The 18,994-nt window shown below is 38.2% G+C and overlaps 1 protein-coding gene and 2 pseudogenes across 1 annotated transcript; 2 read left to right on the top strand and 1 right to left on the bottom strand.

The window, feature by feature from the left end:
- Positions 1 to 4,237: 4,237 nt before the first annotated feature.
- Positions 4,238 to 10,342, bottom strand: LOC149253090 (uncharacterized). The gene is made up of 8 exons (XM_089454363.1): positions 10,322 to 10,342; positions 6,206 to 6,353; positions 5,930 to 6,080; positions 5,659 to 5,784; positions 5,478 to 5,558; positions 5,081 to 5,273; positions 4,668 to 4,938; positions 4,238 to 4,531 (listed from the first exon to the last, which is right to left on the bottom strand). Exons 1-8 carry the CDS (start codon positions 10,340 to 10,342, stop codon positions 4,305 to 4,307), a joined length of 1,218 nt encoding a protein of 405 aa, XP_089310489.1. The 3' UTR covers positions 4,238 to 4,304.
- A 352-nt stretch (positions 10,343 to 10,694) lies between these two features.
- Positions 10,695 to 12,469, top strand: LOC149253089 (nuclear poly(A) polymerase 4 pseudogene; annotated as a pseudogene).
- Positions 12,470 to 15,981: 3,512 nt separating this feature from the next.
- On the top strand, positions 15,982 to 17,492 carry LOC149253088 (nuclear poly(A) polymerase 4 pseudogene; annotated as a pseudogene).
- The last annotated feature ends 1,502 nt before the right edge of the window (positions 17,493 to 18,994 follow it).

Raw genomic sequence — 18,994 nt, 5'->3', positions numbered from 1 at the left:
TTTATTAATGAAAAAATGGTTGCCATTAGACCTACTTTCGAGAAGGGAGGCTTTCTCCGACAGAATTCATGTGGAAAAGAGGGCCGCCATTGACATGGGTTATTTGTGGAGGCAAGAAATTCCATGCAGAATTGCCGCTGTCAGTCATGTCGTCCGAGGAAGCCGAGGAGGCCCTTGAATCGAGTGAAGAAATAGAAGAAAAAGATGCTGAAAATGAAGATAAATCACATGTCGGTATGAAGCGCTCTTCCGCCATGGCTGCTAAGAGGGTTTTGAAATGAACAACAATCTTGAATTTCTGTCACGGAATCTCTGTGTATTTCTTTCTGCAACAACCGAAATTCTCCTCCTGCCAGAAGTTGTGTCGGGCATTTTGGAGCGGGCAGAGACAAGGACATCTCCCCATATGACCACAGAAACTTTGCCACGTGGAAACCTCAAGGGCGGGCTCGGTTCTTGCAGCAGGACGGGAAGTGAAAGTTTCCCCTGGGTAGTTTTTGGCTCCCCAGCCAACTGTTTTAGCGTTCCCATCTGGCAGGTTTCCTATCCGAATGTTAGTAGACTTAACATGCCATGTTGGCAAGGAGCTAGCGCCCTTTGAATTTAGGTCGATGGTCGTTCCTATGACGTGGGGACCATCGAGGCACTATGAAAATTGAGGTAAGGTTTCTGCTTGGTCAACATCATCCAGATCCTTATTTATATCGAGTAAATGGGATTAGAACAGTCGGGAACCGATAAAGTCAATGCTTCCATTTCGTGAAGTGCCCAATCATCCTTACTAGAATTAATAATGGAATTGTGTAAGATGTCCACATTGAAACACCCCTGTCATGTATAAAGATGTATGTGTGTGCCCCTTTGTTACACCATCGCATGTTCTTTGTCGCCATTTTCCTTTTCATTCCAGAAAAGTATTTCGCTTCTTATACAGAGAAAAGTGAAATGCAAGTATATTTATCAGCGTAACTCAAAGAGGGGAGCCTGAGATTTTCATTTGAATAACATAGACTTTCTTCAAGTCTGTCTCTTTAACCACTCAGATAACAATAACTTAAAGAAGAACGCTAATCATAAAATTTTGGACTTCCTGGAAATCCTTGTCCATACTATTCTCTCGTTTTTGGGCGCCTTCCAAAGTGTGGGGATTGAAACTGCAACTCAACCATCCCACTGTAGTTGTAGGTGTCGGCCTTACCAGTTGCCGCTTTGGTGCGGTGTGGATACAGTTATAGCAATTGTTTTGGTGGCATTGGAAAAAGTTGCAAACTCTGTGAGATGAAAGAAAGTTTAAAGCGGCATCGGTCGTTGTCAATTGGGATGTCTACGCCCTGGATTTTGAATAGAGGAATGAAACACAAGTAAATTGGGTAGCGTAGGGTTACTATGCACAAGTGGACAAATAAAGATCAGTTAAATTCTCTTCATTTCCCCATCAATCTGTTGATAATTCAGTGAGGATTAAACCCTGGAATATCTAAATACTGCTTTGCACAACCTTTTTCTATCACCAAGACAATGAGATGAATGGCTTCGTCAAATTGTCCCGGATATATGACTTTTATAAACTCTTGAGGAAAACAAATTTTCTTTAAGAAGCTAAAACATCCATTAAGATACTGCGAACTATGATAATATTTAATAAAAAAATATTATTTTCCTTTAGCCTTTAGTAGAATGCATGCTCTTGAGAATGAAATAGACCAATTTTAAGTTTCTTTTAATTTATATTTGCACCAAATGAACCGAAGCATGTTCCAGATAAATTTAGTTAGTGCCTGAACAACCTGTAGTATCTCTCAACTAGGTCATGAGCTACACAGAACTAGTAAAATCTAGTTTATCTGGACAGAATTTCATTGCTGAAACATTCCTGAAAGTGAAATTATGTAACATTCAGTTTTACCTGACTTGCTGTTGGTATAGGTGCGAAGATGTACAAAACCTGACAGTGCTAAGATCTTACGTACTTAAAACTGATTTTATCTTTTATGTTAGCTTTTCAGCTAAAGCTTTTTGACTTGATCCATCTGAAATATCACTTCATGCAACGTAGCCCTAATCAAGTAAGGGTGACTTGTTCATAAATAAATCTTATGCCGATTATTAAAATTTATTAACACAATTTGAGGCTGAGTTTTAATAACGATTTTCGTTGAGTTGTGGCTTCAATTAACAGTATCATAACCATTCCCCTTCGGAAAACGCGTGAAGTACTGCTAATAACCTATTCACCATATGCCTGCTCAATCCTTACCAAAAAGCCATAACCAAGTCTCCTCAATGTTTCCTTGATCAGATTTAGGATCACAGTTTGTCACAATAGCTTCCCTGAGCCCTTTCTTACTACATCTAAAATCCTATTAGCTCTAGATAAACTGTGACAGAGGCCCCATAGATGTTATGATCAAAGCAGTCTTCAAAAACAGGAAAACTAGGGCCCCTAAAAATCAATGAGCTGGGGATCTGTCCTCGTGATATGAATCCGCATCGATTGGAGTTGCTTCTTGCCTCCCTGGCCTGGTCTTTGTCCTCTGGCACTTCTGCAGCAGCAGTCTGAAACTTTTAAGCCTGCGTGAAATCCATGCAGTAACAACCGAGTGTAAAAATTGAGCAATAGGTCTGCTCACTGAACTAGAAACAAAAGATATGTCTATATTTTTGGAAAAATTGGATGTCAAACTCTGTACTGGACAGTATGTACAGTTTTATGTGAATATGAATAGATAATAGATAACTAGCTAACTTTAAAAAAAAATGTGTATATATATATATATATATATATATATATTCTTGAAAAATAAAGCCATACACAAAGGCAGAAATAGTCAACGCTGAAAGTTTCCCTACAACAACAAAATATATATATATATATATATATATTCTTGAAAAATAAAGCCATATACAGAGGCAGAAATAGTCAACGCTGAAAGTTTCCCTGCAACAACAAAATCCTCTGGGGACATGTTCAAACTCAGGATCCAATATGTGCAAGTAATACCATATTTGGAGGCACAACTCAGAACAATACTATCTCTATGAATACCAAAACAGAAAAATGCAATTTGCCCAACTTGTTTGCCACTCGAATGTGCATTGGATATTTTATTAAAGTTGTTACAGAATTGAACTCGAGGGAATTGCCCAAACGATTGCATACCAAAATCATTTTCTTTTAATGGTCTAGGAAAACATCACAATGTTCAACGCCAATAAAACAAAAACAAAAAAAAATCCGTTGTCTAAAGAGTTCACAATTTTCTCGGAAAACAATGGAAATTCCAGCAGGATTTTCAAAATCCTGCAGATTTTTTTAAAAATCCTGGTTACAGCGGTCAAGCTTCAGGATTTTGGGTGCCCCAGGGGTTCCTGAGGGTGCTGAATCCATTTCAAACATTCCCAGGATTAGATTTCTTGAACAAAAAAGATTCACTGGATTCCAGCAAGAATTTCGCCGTCCGGGCAAAATTGTGGCCTCGGTAGATGAGGCCTAAAACACATAACAAATTAGCAACATATCCAAACAAATAAAAAAAATTAGCAACATATCTAGCGAAGTGTAGAAGCTATGCCGCCTAATACATTCATCAGAAGGTATTTTCTTTTCAAGGAAATATATGCAAAATACAAGACCAAAAAGAAATATATGTAAAGTAGCTGACTCATCCCAATCATTACATCGTTAAGCATATGGTGATCCCAAATAATTAAATCTTTAAAAATTTGGTGATAATATATTCATTTTATACGCTTGTAAGATAAAGGGAAGTATTTCCATTGCATGTCTCTTAAGCATTGCAGAGATTAGCTTTGACTTTTATAAAATTTACGATCCTTAGAGCTTGATTCCAACGTTCTGCAGAGCTTTAAAAACACATGTGAAAACAAGTCTTCTACAAAAAAATAAAGAAAATATTAAATTAGAGACCCTTGCATGGTAAGGGTCAATTACAATTCAGAATACAGATTTACAGGAGACTAAACTATCTATTGTATCAATCTCAATTTCCTGCAATTTGAGCACCTACCCATTGAGTCATATTATCAGACAAGTGACCTATCAAACACCCTTGTCAGTTGTACATGTGAAGAATCAAAACTTTCATAATTTGAATTATGTTGCCACGAGCTCCTTTCTCTATCACTGTGTATCAAGCATCTTAAACTTCCATATTTCTTGCTATCAAGAAGCATAATCCAAACACTCGATCAATTAGCAACATTGCTCTCAGGCCAAGTGCTTGAGATTTCGACATAAAATCCAGTGAATGATTGACTGGATATGCACAACATACAGACATTAATCAGTTAGACCAGACATGAACCAAGCCATGCCAATTGCCAGTATATATTTCATTCCGCTCTTCATCGTAGAATAAGGCAGTGATGTCTTCAAGTGCTTCTTCTACAGTACTTCTGATTGTAGAGGCATTTGGGCGATTTCTAGGACTAATCTGAACATTTGGATCATTCGCACGAATCTTCACCAGGCACTTTCCAGTTAATATGTTGCTTATATTTATAGAACCAACTGCAAACTCCCAGGTACATCTCAGTCATTATATATAAAGAAAAATAAGAACTGTTATAAGAAAGTAAATCTTTTCAGCAATAGAAAATTTACAACCTGTAACTGAACAACAAAGTTGAGGCCTGGGATATCTTACCATTTTCTTCTGCTCCAGAAGAAAGAGGAAGTGCCTTGCAGTAAGAAATAATCAAATCTTGGTCACTAGTAATATAAATGTTATTTGTATTGCAATCAGGATGCCATAGCAAGTGGTCCTCAAATGAGGTAACCAGCTCCCCTCTGAAATTCCATACAGCCACTGTACGATTGCGGAATGTCAGGAATAACTGATTCTCATAAAGAAAAATAAACGCTGAAGGAGTCAAGAACTCTGCCCTGCTTACTTCAGTCAATTGCGTATTGCGAACCTGCCACAATGATTGGCAGCATTTACAGATAGAACTTTATGCAGAAATATAGGTCAGCATTTCAAAAAAACCAATAATTGGAAATCATTAAACTAAGATTTTAAAAGAAAAAAAATGGGGTTACTGAGAAAACACAACTCACATCCAGTATTTGTAGGTTCTCATTTTCTTGTTTTACGAGAAGTTTCTCATTGAACTGCTCAATAAAGTCAACCTTCTTATTGCGATGCAATAGGTGATTAAATGCTTTTAAAACAGTGCCATCCTCTATAGATAAAAATTTTAACGGAACATGCCCACTGGCCCTGTCGAATATTAGTAACATTATCCCTGGGCTGTCCTCCAATCGGCAACGAAAAAAAAAAAAAAGGAAAAGAGAAAAATGGATCAGAAGATTTAATGGAAATCAATGTAAGAACAATGGTCCATTCACAAAGTCTAATCATTGCTAGGATTGACAATTGTTGAAATATCCATTTCAAAGGAACTTGAGCTCTGTTTTACAATCTCTTAGATAAAGTAGATCATATCATCTCTACCTGATCTTTATCTCTTGAACATGTTCATCTGATATTGAATACAATAATGTGTAGTTCTTTAAGTCGAACACCTTATAGATGCTAAAACCATCAGAAACACCACAACACAATTAGGAGATCTAGTAAAGTTTTACGAAAACACTATGCATCAAAAAGTTGTTCACATAAATACCAAGCTTACCCATCCTGGGCAGAGTAGGTAAGAACTTTTCCGTTCACATCATCAAACTCTACAAAACCAGGCCATTTCAATGGCTCGGACTCGAATAAGGCAAAGCCTGCATCTGGTTGACCCCTCCGGATATACCTGCAAATTTTCATGATTCGTGTCATTACCAAAACATCTATCATTCAAGTTGCACAAAGCTTAAATACAATTGCATATATTCCAAACCAAACTTGAAGTTCATGATTCACAAACTTGGATCAGAATAATTCAAAGAAAAACATACTCAATGGGTGTTGTTCTGCATTTCAGTGAACTGAAATTACCCGAGGCATATACTGACACTGTGATTAGAGAATCATTGTTCTTATTATAAAAGAGGTTGCGTAGCACTTCTTCTAGGCTTATATTCAGGTAGCATATTTTCTTATTGGCCTCTGTCAATGCAGAACAAAAATTCAAACAGTAGCAAGAAACCACCTTACAGAACCGAAGAGAATATCAGCCACATAATTAACACTTCGAAAGAAAATGGTCTTCTTAAACATGTCTATCTTATCACCCTTGCTAAATGCTGCACAAACACTAGATTGGGCCAAAGCTAATACAATATCACGTGCTGCAACAATTTCTATGATTTTCGACCTCTTCTTCAAGAACTGCAGCTTCAAAGACCAGAGTACCTTGGGATCATAAGTGTCAAATTCCTCCTGAAAATAATAACAAATTCAATAAATCAATATCGTGCTAAAAGTCCACCATTTAACATACAAAAAAAAATTCATGTATTGCTCTAGAATTTGAAAGGCATCTATGGTCAGCATGCTTTAAACTGCAACTACAGGTCACTGGCAACTGCCAAAAGAAACAAAATCTAAGAAATTTATAAATATTAATGAACAGTAGACTTAACTGCCTGGATATTGAGAAAATGCTCAGTAAAGAGAATCACGAAAAATAACTCAAACCCAAGAAATCTCGGGATGGAATCTTCAACGGTCTATAAGAAAGTGGACAAAACTTCGCAGGTTTTTAAATATGCACTCTATAAGCAGTACGCATGAAAATTTCTCACGAAAATAAATCTTGAGAATAAAGGGCAGGTGTTCCCAATAGAATAAACTAGCAGACTAAAATCTAAACCCAATTGGTTTGTCTATATTATTGATTTGGCAAGAGATGTAATATTCGAATATTTCATGGAAATTTTCAAAAAAAAATTACAGACCGAGACATCAAAAGTTTGCTCTGTTAACTATTATACTTCATCGCAATTGACACTTAATGGTCTCAAATTAATCATTTAGGAAAATGACTCTTTATGCTGCTCAATTACTAACAAGCGCTAGAAAAACTGCCTTAACTTGGGCTAGCCAATGTAGGGCACAACCCAGAGTGTAAAAGTACCTTATCAGAATGGATAACATAAATCAAGGGTTCTCGATCATTCAAGGTCCTGTTCAAAATATCCTATATGTGACGTTAATGATTATTCTATGGGTGGTGGAATTTTCTAGTGAAAACATAGATCGAATACCATGGACTTGTGTAACGCTTATTATGATAGTTGTTTTGATTATCTTAAATTCAATAAGAAGATCAGTTCGTAGAGAAATTGGGATTTTAGAATGAAAGCTTATTTAGTCAATAAAAGACCAATGAAAATATTAGAATACACTTTTACCCTTATTCTAGTGTTGAATAAAAATGCCGTGAAAAATAATGTGTCTCTAGTTTTGGATAAAAGGACCCTCAACTTTCTTCGCAACTTTTGTGGTCACTGGCCACTTGTGAAAGGAGTAGGCATCTTTAGAGATGTGGTGCCATTTAGAAGGGAAATACTAATAGCAACAGGGCAAAGGGAATTGTTCCGTTCGTTTAATTATTTCTCATTTGTTGGTCATATTGTGAGCTGCAATATATATCATGAAATTGTTTTAGTACTAGTAAAGAATGATTAAAAATATAATAAAATTTGAACCTTTGACATTTGGAGGACATTTCTCTCAATTTAAAAAAAAAAAAAGGTATGAAAATCATGTTGGAAACAGTTTCTGAAGTTTTGAGTCTTTTATTTTCAAGATTAACTAATTGGTTTGGAAGATGAAAAAACAAGTTGGAAGAGTGGGACTTTTATATTCACTAAGGTATTAAAGAAATTATATGCATGAAACTTATACTAGAACCTTCTAGTGGAATTGATAGTGCACTAATCCATTGCTTGCCATTATTTTGGTTTTGGTACCACCTTATAGCATGTCCGAGTTCAAATGCTATTTTCCATGACGGACAATTGAATCTGTTTCAACTCTAATTTTTATTGAGGGGTTCCACAAGGATGTCGCATAAGCATTTATGATGCTCATTTTAACATAGATAGCCACCTACATTAAGGTTCTATTTTGCAGTTCCATGTTGTTTTTATGAACATTATATACATTTGGTTGGACACGTGAAAATCAATGGATGGATTTGGTATTGATGATGGAAATGTTGGATGTATGACCAAATATATGACTTACTTGGTTACAATTTATCTAGTGTATGACTTGTCAGAGTTATTATTGCATAGTATAGGTTTATATAGATATGATTTATCTAATCAATGACTTAGTGAAATTATGATTTATCTGATGTAAGATTTATTTCCAGTATGAACAAGAAAAAAAAATTGACATGTGGACACTAGGCTTAATGAACATGATGTTTAAGATCATGTATCTATATCTATTTTGTGGTTATATATATGCATGGATGAGAACTAAACTACAGATTGGAAAGAACCGTATGATAACCAAGATCTACTATTCCATTGGGGAAGGTCGAGACGACCAATGAGGAAAGGTACGATGTACATTGTTTTATTACATTTGGTATCTACTTGATATGCACTCTTATGACACGAGTAAAATGAAAATGACAAGTGGCAAGACGACCTGACTGGATTATTCGATGACAAGTCCAACCAGCTCTGTAGTGAGGTTCGTGTTAGGGCGTTGACCCTAGTTGTGAAGGAGGGGTGGAGGCATTTCCCACCGTGTATCCTCCGAAACCTGGAATCGTGGGAGGGCAGTGGTGGACACGCTCCCCTAGATGTGTGATGATGATTTCCAGTTGCCAACTGGGGAAGTTAGGTCAATGTATTCGACGCTTCCACCATGTCGGTTTTATCAGTGGTTAGTATGGCCTTTGCCACTAATAAAGCAGTAGAGGACGGATAGGGTGGGCACGTAAGTAGGTCAGGATGGATAGGAGGATATAGACCAGTTGGAGACTCTTGATGGGAAGTAATGTCATTGTCTGACTTATCAAATTTTATTGCTATAACTCTCTCTGGTTTGCTATGCTTTCGAACTCCCTATATCTTTTCATTCTAACTTCGGGACGCAGTTTTCTGAAGGAGGGCTGTATGTAATGCCCCACTTAAATCTTATCCTACAAATTTTGTTAATGTTTACATTATCTAAAAATATTGAGAAATATTGGTCTAATATAAAATTCATGATTTCCATTATTCAAATTCCCCACTTACCTTCTCAAATTGAATATTAGGTAGGATATGGTCTCCTTCCATTATTTCAAAATATATGTATTCATTTCACATTACCCAATGTACCCTCACATTTACTAAGGAGAAGACATGGTCCTCTCCATGTAATTACATCTCACATTCCCCAATGTACCCTCACATTTACTTGGGAGAAGACATAGTCCTCTCCATCTTATTATCAATATATATATTCATTTCACATTCCCCAATGTACCCTCACATTTACTAAGGAGAAGACATGGTCCTCTCCATGTAATTACATCTCACATTCCCCAACGTACCCTCACATTTACTTGGGAGAAGACATAGTCCTTTCCATTTAATTATCAATATATATATATTCACCTCACATTCCCAAATGTACTTTTCAGATTTACTTAGGAGAAGACATGATCATTTCCCATTAAATTCTCAATTTTATATTCATGTCACATTTCCAAATGTACCCCTAGCTTACTTGGGAGAAGAGAAGTCAATTGTAAGGATGGATGAGAAGTTAATGACATTAATGAGAGGTGGTTGAGATGGAGAAGGGAAGGAGGGTATAAAAAGGGAAGGGGGAAGGAAGAAAAGGGGGGTTGGAGTCTTGCTTAGGATTGTGGGGGTTGGTTGTGATTGTTTGGCCTTGTCATGATTTTGGGAGACCTTGGAAACCTGTGGAGGTTTCTTGGGTTTGAGAGGAGGAAAGTATCATTATCTAGTTTTGCACATTCTTCTTGAGGACACACTATATCTGGTTGGACTTGGGCACGAAGGGCTAGGGAACCTGTTATCACTGAAAATTCTGTTACTAAAAATTTTTAGCCTAGCTTAAAGACAGGGTGTTTTCGCAGCGCTACCTGTTTAGGTGATTTCGTAGCGTGCTACGAAAATGGGGATTTGTTCGAAGTTTTCAGTGGAGGTCCAAAATCCTAGCATGCCTATTGAACAAGTTAGCTCTTCCAGCAGTTGGGAATGATAACATAATAGTGCGAGAAAATTCTGCATCAAGCGTGGAAGGTGTCGAAGAGTTTGAGGGGGACAACTCGGCAGAGTCTGAAGAGTACATGTTTGTTCTACGCATTGTGTTACTGTTATTTTGGGCATGACTCACTTTACTTTTCTTTAACTCAACCTTAGTGGTGGTACCTGTTTCTCTCGGCCGGGCATTGTTTGCTTTTGTTCTTCGGTTTCCTATTACACCTGGGATCAAATGCAATGATCTTTACGCCTTCAACATTGGATGCTATATTATTTGGGCTGTTGTAGATGGAATTGGATATGCTGTTGATTTTCTAAAGTCACATAACTTGAAATATCTTGTTAACCAAGTTTTAATGTGGTCCATGATTGTTGTCAAAAGCTCCATTCTGTTGTCTTTGTGGATCTTTGTTATCCCTGTTCTCATTGGACTATTATTTGAGCTATTGGTGATAGTGCTTTGCGTGTACCCATCAATGAAAGTCTTGTGTTCCGTCTTTATGAAGATTGGGCGTCGGAACTCATATTTCTCAAGATCTGGACAAAGTAGCCTTTGTAGTTGCTCTCCATTTAAGCTTGGCCGTACCTCAACAATCTTTTCTTCACTCAGATATCGACAATTCTGTAAATATTTTGGCAGGATTCATTTGTACAGTTCTTGCAGGTTTTCTGGGGTTCCGGATTTCATTTACAGATACATTTGAAAACTTAGTGCCCGTCAGTTTGGTTTTATTGGCCTCAATTTCTCCAGTGCGTTTTAGGGTGTGAATTGAAGCAGACCGAGGCTTGGAAAGCTTGGCATATATGCATCCGTCGCAGAGACCCCCTCAGAGTGGCGTTATGAGCCCTACAAGTGCCATGTCGGCGCCTATCGTGAGGCCCGCTGTGGCCGTTATACCTCCTGCGACGCTTGTTTTTATGCCCAATGCGAGGCCCCATATTGGTATCTTTGGCTTAACTGCTGCTGCTGCTCCTGTCTCTGGGCCCATCATGACGGTGCCGCCTATCCCTGGAAATGTATTTTTGGATTCGCCCTCTAAGATTGATATTGCTAGAACACATGCTCTTGAAAAGTTCCAAATTGACGCAAAATTGATATCGACTGAAAAAAAAAGAAGAAGCAAAGAGGCGAAGTGTACTGGCTCAGCTTGAACAGATTGTCAAACGCTGGGTGAGGAGAATAACTTAGCAAAGAGGTCTCTCAAAAGATCTGAGAGAAAGCAGTAATGCAAAAATATTCACCTTTGGGTCTTATCAGTTAGGGGTCCATGGACCAGAAGCAGATATTGATGCTTTGTGTGTTGGCCCATGTTATACAACATTGGAGGACGACTTTTTATTGTTTTGTACAACATGCTTAAGGACACACAAGAAGTTTCAGAGGTTCAATGTGTGAAGAGTGCAAATGTTCCCTTGATGCGGTTTAAATTCAGTGGGATTTCAATTGATCTCTTATATGCAAGGCCTTCTCTGAGAACAATTCCAGAAGATATGGATATTCTCGATGAAAAATTGCTTGAGAATATTGATGATACAACTGTCAAAAGTTTGAATGGATGCAGAGTTACTGCACGGATCCTTCAGCTAGTACCCAAGATTGAGAATTTCCGTTCCACCCTGAGATGTATCAAGTTTTGGGCAAAGAGGAGAGGAATATATTCACATACTTTCGGGTTTCTTGGAGGAATACACTGGGCTGTGCTTGTTGCACGTGTTTGCCAAATGTTTCCAAATGCCACCTTCAGTATGCTGGTTTCAAGATTCTTTTGGATATATGCACATTGGCAGTGGCCAACTCCAGTGACATTGGTGGAGACCCAGCCTGATTATTCTGATGGATCAGAAAGACATCACCATATGCCAATTATCATACCAGTGTACCCCTATAGTTGCTGCAGTTACAATGTTACAAGAGGCACCCTACAAAAACTCAAGTCAGAATTTTCACGTGGTTGGGATGCGATAATGAAAATGGAGTTAAATTGGAGCACCTTGCCAAATAGTGGTGACTGGAATGTACTCTTTGAACGGTTTCCTTTCTGCTCTAGTTATGATTTTTTCATTCAAATCCATGTTACAGCTTCAGATGAAGATGATTTTCGGAGTTGGAGAGGGTGAGTTGAATCATGTTTCCGTCATCTTCTCTTGAAGTTTGAAAAGCTTCCAGCATACTGTGATCCAAATCCATACCCATATTTTGACAAGAATCTAAAGGAAGCCACCAACAGGGTAGTTTTTTCCATAATGACCAATAACAACAGCTGCAACCAGTGGGTTTGTCTACGATGGCAGTATCCTTCAAATGGTGAACCGTGAAGCCTAGCAAACAACAGCTATTCAATTTTGTGAGGAGTTTAGAGGAAGACTGTGTTTTTTAAATCACACAGCAGTTTCGTAGCGCGCTACGAAACTGCTGTAGGTGGTGTTTTTAACATAAACAGGCAGTTTGGTATACAAGCGGGAATTTGAAAGAGAGACACCTGTCCATCAATACAGCCTACAGCACATCCAGGATGTGGCAGCCCACTCTTTTTGTTAAAGGATAAAAGCAAGGATAAAGCATACTCCTTTGGATTCGAATATGTCGAGGCAAACCAAGGACCGACAAACAAGAACAGTTTCCTATATTTCAGGGTGTTGGAAAACATGTTCTATTAAAGGCCAGCAAGCAACTGCAGACACCTGTCACAACCAAACTAAAAGAAGCCATTTGTAAGAGGATGAGCCTGTTCTCTCCTTTTTCTCGTAGGAGCACCATCTTGATTGTAATAAATGCTATTTCCAGCATGATGTAGAAGTAGAGTTTTAATTGTTCTAGGATTCCAGCGTTGTCAATGAATAGTCAGCTGTAATTATTAGTTAGTTAAAGGTTAATAGGTGTCATCATAGGTAGAATCGAGCTCCCCTCATGCTGGAGGAGGAAGCTCCAGGTAGTTAGAAGCATTTTCCTATATATAATGAAAACTCAGATGTATTTAGGGTTGGAGATTTATGAAAAAACAGAGTTTTTTATCAGCTTATGTAAAAAGACTTTTGACAGTAATATAAAGATTACTTTTTCTTCCCAAGATTCATCATGTGTTCAATGCTCAGAATATGTATGGTTTTGTCATTATCCTTTATATATTTTACAGCTCACTAAATATGCAATCACTCTGAATTCACCTAGTGCTCAGACTTCCTGTGTATATTTATGAGTTGAGGTTCTTTTTGAGAAATGTTTTGAGTGTTAAACATTATATGCCTTGGCTTCCATGATTGAGTGGTTAATAGTTTACTGCAGAAGTGTTTGACTCCATGAGCCCAATGGAAGAAGTGTTATTTTGTTGTTCCAACCAGCTTATTTTCATGTACTGTTTGAAGAGTTAGCCATCTGTTTTTGTTATTAATTCCTATCAAAAATCTGTGAGAGAGCCCTCTCTGACTAAGGAGGCTAAGCCTTAGTCTAAAGCCTGGTTTGAAGTAGTTGCATGAGATCTTGCTAAGTAGCAGCCCTTAGTACACGATTTTGTGATAACATTTTGGTGCGTCTGCTGGGAGTCTGAAGATTATTCTTTCCCGAAATTATGAAGCTGAACTTCTGAAGGTAGCAGGAGCTCAGAGAAGGTTTTTGAGGCTGCAAATCTACCTTGGCGACTCCATTGTTGAAGAGTTCGAAATTCATAGGTTCATGGTGATTCCACTGGAGTTATGAAGTACCCAGATGCTACCATTCTTAGTTCAAGGTATGCATGCATAGATTTTTCAGGAATTCATGGTTTCCCAAATAATTTTCCCAAGGATGCATATTTTCTAAGGAATGGTCCCAAATTTAATGGAGAGGATTTGAGTTTAACTCTGAAGCATATCTCAGATTTCTGTCATTTTGCTGAGCTTCTTAGAGTTAAACATGAGGATGTTTGCATTATGTTATTTTATGATTCACTTCAAGGGAAATGCAAACAATGGATTGAAAGTTTTCCTACCAAATCTATTAAGTCATTTCAAGACTTTTGGCTTATGTTTTTGGAGGAATGGATAGACAGGTCAGAGGTGATGGCAAACTCTCCTTCAGTTCAAGGTTTCAAACAATGGAATAATGATCATAGTAAAGGAGAAACAAATGAATATTTTTCTTTGTCCTTGTCCTCATATTTAAAATCCTTTGACTGCAAGTCAGAGGATAAGATGAGATTTTTGAATGAAGTTGCTGAGGATATTGAGAAAGAAATTGAAGGTTTAGAAGGTCAAATTCAGGCATATAGTTTTCATAATCATGATCATTATTTTCAGAGGTTTTCTATGGCAGAACGCAAGGAGAGAATGCTGGTTCCTTTCTCTTTCACGATTGAGGAACTGAACACTGCTGTTGAAGATCAGTTTGCACAGCTGGAAAGTTACAAGGAAAAACAAGCTGATCATGTATTCTGGGATCCTGTAGCTGATTACATGGAAGAGTTTTACTCTCCAGTGCTTCAGTTTACTTATAAAGATCAGAGACAATTTCAGTGGCAGCGGTCATCACACCATCATATTGGCTCTGAATTCCGATGCAGTCAAAGAAATCAAATATCAGATAAAACAGAGGATTGGCTACATTGGAAATTTCATATTGATTGAGCAGAAAGAAGTTGAATTTGTTAGGGTAGGTAGGTAGGTAGGTAAATACAAATAAGCTCAAAGTCAACTGAGCATTTTTCAGTAGATGTAGTTTTCTTTCTCCTACAGTCATGCTTGTCAACCAAATTTATGTGATAAGGCACTGGACCTGCGAGTTCTTAGTGTACCACAAGGGCACACTATCCCAAGTGGAGCCACTGTTATCACTGAAAATTCTGTTACTAAAATTTTTTAGCCTAGCTTAAAGACAGGGTGTTTTCGCAGCGCATGAATTCTTTTTTTTAGCAGTTTCGCAGCGCTACCTGTTTAGGTGATTTCGTAGCGTGCTACGAAAATGGGGATTTGTTCGAGTTTTCAGTGGAGGTCCAAAATCCTAGCATGCCTATTGAACAAGTTAGCTCTTCCAGCAGTTGGGAATGATAACATAATAGTGCGGGAAAATTCTGCATCAAGCGTGGAAGGTGTCGAAGAGTTTGAGGGGGACAACTCGGCAGAGTCTGAAGAGTACATGTTTGTTCTACGCATTGTGTTACTGTTATTTTGGGCATGACTCACTTTACTTTCCTTTAACTCAACCTTAGTGGTGGTACCTGTTTCTCTCGGCCGGGCATTGTTTGCTTCCATTCTCCGGTTTCCTATTACACATGGGATCAAATGCAATGATCTTTACGCCTTCAACATTGGATGCTATATTATTTGGGCTGTTGTAGATGGAATTGGATATGCTGTTGATTTTCTAAAGTCACATAACTTGAAATATCTTGTTAACCAAGTTTTAATGTGGTCCATGATTGTTGTCAAAAGCTCCATTCTGTTGTCTTTGTGGATCTTTGTTATCCCTGTTCTCATTGGACTATTATTTGAGCTATTGGTGATAGTGCTTTGCGTGTACCCATCAATGAAAGTCCTGTGTTCCGTCTTTATGAAGATTGGGCGTCGGAACTCATATTTCTCAAGATCTGGACAAAGTAGCCTTTGTAGTTGCTCTCCATTTAAGCTTGGCCGTACCTCAACAATCTTTTCTTCACTCAGATATCGACAATTCTGTAAATATTTTGGCAGGATTCATTTGTACAGTTCTTGCAGGTTTTCTGGGGTTCCGGATTTCATTTACAGATACATTTGAAAACTTAGTGCCCGTCAGTTTGGTTTTATTGGCCTCAATTTCTCCAATGCGTTTTAGGGTGTGAATTGAAGCAGACCGAGGCTTGGAAAGCTTAGCATATATGCATCCGTCGCAGAGACCCCCTCAGAGTGGCGTTATGAGCCCTACAAGTGCCATGTCGGCGCCTATCGTGAGGCCCGCTGTGGCCGTTATACCTCCTGCGACGCTTGTTTTTATGCCCAATGCGAGGCCCCATATTGGTATCTTTGGCTTAACTGCTGCTGCTGCTCCTGTCTCTGGGCCCATCATGACGGTGCCGCCTATCCCTGGAAATGTATTTTTGGATTCGCCCTCTGAGATTGATATTGCTAAAACACATGCTCTTGAAAAGTTCCAAATTGACGCAAAATTGATATCGACTGAAAAAAAAGAAGAAGAAGCAAAGAGGCGAAGTGTACTGGCTCAACTTTAACAGATTGTCAAACGCTGGGCGAGGAGAATAACTCAGCAAAGAGGTCTCTCAAAAGATCTGAGAGAAAGCAGTAATGCAAAAATATTCACCTTTGGGTCTTATCAGTTAGGGGTCCATGGACCAGAAGCAGATATTGATGCTTTGTGTGTTGGCCCATGTTATACAACATTGGAGGACGACTTTTTATTGTTTTGTACAACATGCTTAAGGACACACAAGAAGTTTCAGAGGTTCAATGTGTGAAGAGTGCAAATGTTCCCTTGATGCGGTTTAAATTCAGTGGAATTTCAATTGATCTCTTATATGCAAGGCCTTCTCTGAGAACAATTCCAGAAGATATGGATATTCTCGATGAAAAATTGCTTGAGAATATTGATGATACAACTGTCAAAAGTTTGAATGGATGCAGAGTTACCGCACGGATCCTTCAGCTAGTACCCAAGATTGAGAATTTCCGTTCCACCCTGAGATGTATCAAGTTTTGGGCAAAGAGGAGAGGAATATATTCACATACTTTCGGGTTTCTTGGAGGAATACACTGGGCTGTGCTTGTTGCACGTGTTTGCCAAATGTTTCCAAATGCCACCGTCAGTATGCTGGTTTCAAGATTCTTTTGGATATATGCACATTGGCAGTGGCCAACTCCAGTGACATTGGTGGAGACCCAGCCTGATTATTCTGATGGATCAGAAAGACATCACCATATGCCAATTATCATACCAGTGTACCCCTATAGTTGCTGCAGTTACAATGTTACAAGAGGCACCCTACAAAAACTCAAGTCAGAATTTTCACGTGGTTGGGATGCGATAATGAAAATGGAGTTAAATTGGAGCACCTTGCCAAATAGTGGTGACTGGAATGTACTCTTTGAACGGTTTCCTTTCTGCTCTAGTTATGATTTTTTCATTCAAATCCATGTTACAGCTTCAGATGAAGATGATTTTCGGAGTTGGAGAGGGTGAGTTGAATCATGTTTCCGTCATCTTCTCTTGAAGTTTGAAAAGCTTCCAGCATACTGTGATCCAAATCCATACCCATATTTTGACAAGAATCTAAAGGAAGCCACCAACAGGGTAGTTTTTTCCATAATGACCAATAACAACAGCTGCAACCAGTGGGTTTGTCTACGATGGCAGTATCCTTCAAATGGTGAACCGTGAAGCCTAGCAAACAAACAACTATTCAATTTTGTGAGGAGTTTAGAGGAAGACTGTGTTTTTTAAATCACACAGCAGTTTCGTAGCACGTTACGAAACTGCTGTAGGTGGTGTTTTTAACATAAACAGGCAGTTTGGTATACAAGCGGGAATTTGAAAGAGAGACACCTGTCCATCAATACAGCCTACAGCACATCCAGGATGTGGCAGCCCACTCTTTTTGTTAAAGGATAAAAGCAAGGATAAAGCATACTCCTTTGGATTCGAATATGTCGAGGCAAACCAAGGACCGACAAACAAGAACAGTTTCCTATATTTCAGGGTGTTGGAAAACATGTTCTATTAAAGGCCAGCAAGCAACTGCAGACACCTGTCACAACCAAACTAAAAGAAGCCATTTGTCAGAGGATGAGCCTGTTCTCTCCTTTTTCTCGTAGGAGCACCATCTTGATTGTAATAAATGCTATTTCCAGCATGATGTAGAAGTAGAGTTTTAATTGTTCTAGGATTCCAGCGCTGTCAATGAATAGTCAGCTGTAATTATTAGTTAGTTAAAGGTTAATAGGTGTCATCATAGGTAGAATCGAGCTCCCCTCATGCTGGAGGAGGAAGCTCCAGGTAGTTAGAAGCATTTTCCTATATATAATGAAAACTCAGATGTATTTAGGGTTGGAGATTTATGAAAAAACAGAGTTTTTTATCAGCTTATGTAAAAAGACTTTTGACAGTAATATAAAGATTACTTTTTCTTCCCAAGATTCATCATGTGTTCAATGCTCAGAATATGTATGGTTTTGTTATTATCCTTTATATATTTTACAGCTCACTAAATATGCAATCACTCTGAATTCACCTAGTGCTCAGACTTCCTGTGTATATTTATGAGTTGAGGTTCTTTTTGAGAAATGTTTTGAGTGTTAAACATTATATGCCTTGGCTTCCATGATTGAGTGGTTAATAGTTTACTGTAGAAGTGTTTGACTCGATGAGCCCAATGGAAGAAGTGTTATTTTGCTGTTCCAACCAGCTTATTTTCATGTACTGTTTGAAGAGTTAGCCATCTGTTTTTGTTATTAATTCCTATCAAAAATCTGTGAGAGAGCCCTCTCTGACTAAGGAGGCTAAGCCTTAGTCTAAAGCCTGGTTTGAAGTAGTTGCATGAGATCTTGCTAAGTAGCAGCCCTTAGTACACGATTTTGTGATAACAGAACCTGTGGAGGTTTCCTGGGCTAGGAATTTATTTCCTAGTTGGCTGGGAGGTAAATCCGGTTGGGTCGGTGTGAAGGAGTGTTCAGCAGGAGCTATAAGACAAATGTATCATCATCAACCGCTGGAACAGGTATTTTCCATGGACCACTCTTGTTAAGTTGATATCAATGGAATGCTCACCTTAATTTATGTTGCTTATGATAAAGTGATAAGATGTTAAATGTTTAAATCTATGTAAGAAGGTCAGCAAGTTCATTTTTTTTTACTTTTAAAATAGTAGGAAAATAGATATATTA

The sequence above is a fragment of the Pinus tabuliformis genome, chromosome 7 (genome assembly GCF_031772625.1).
Source record: "Pinus tabuliformis cultivar Carrire ecotype Pingquan chromosome 7, CPIR1, whole genome shotgun sequence".
Lineage (NCBI taxonomy): Eukaryota > Viridiplantae > Streptophyta > Pinopsida > Pinales > Pinaceae > Pinus > Pinus tabuliformis.
This window is presented reverse-complemented; position numbering and strand designations above follow the sequence as displayed.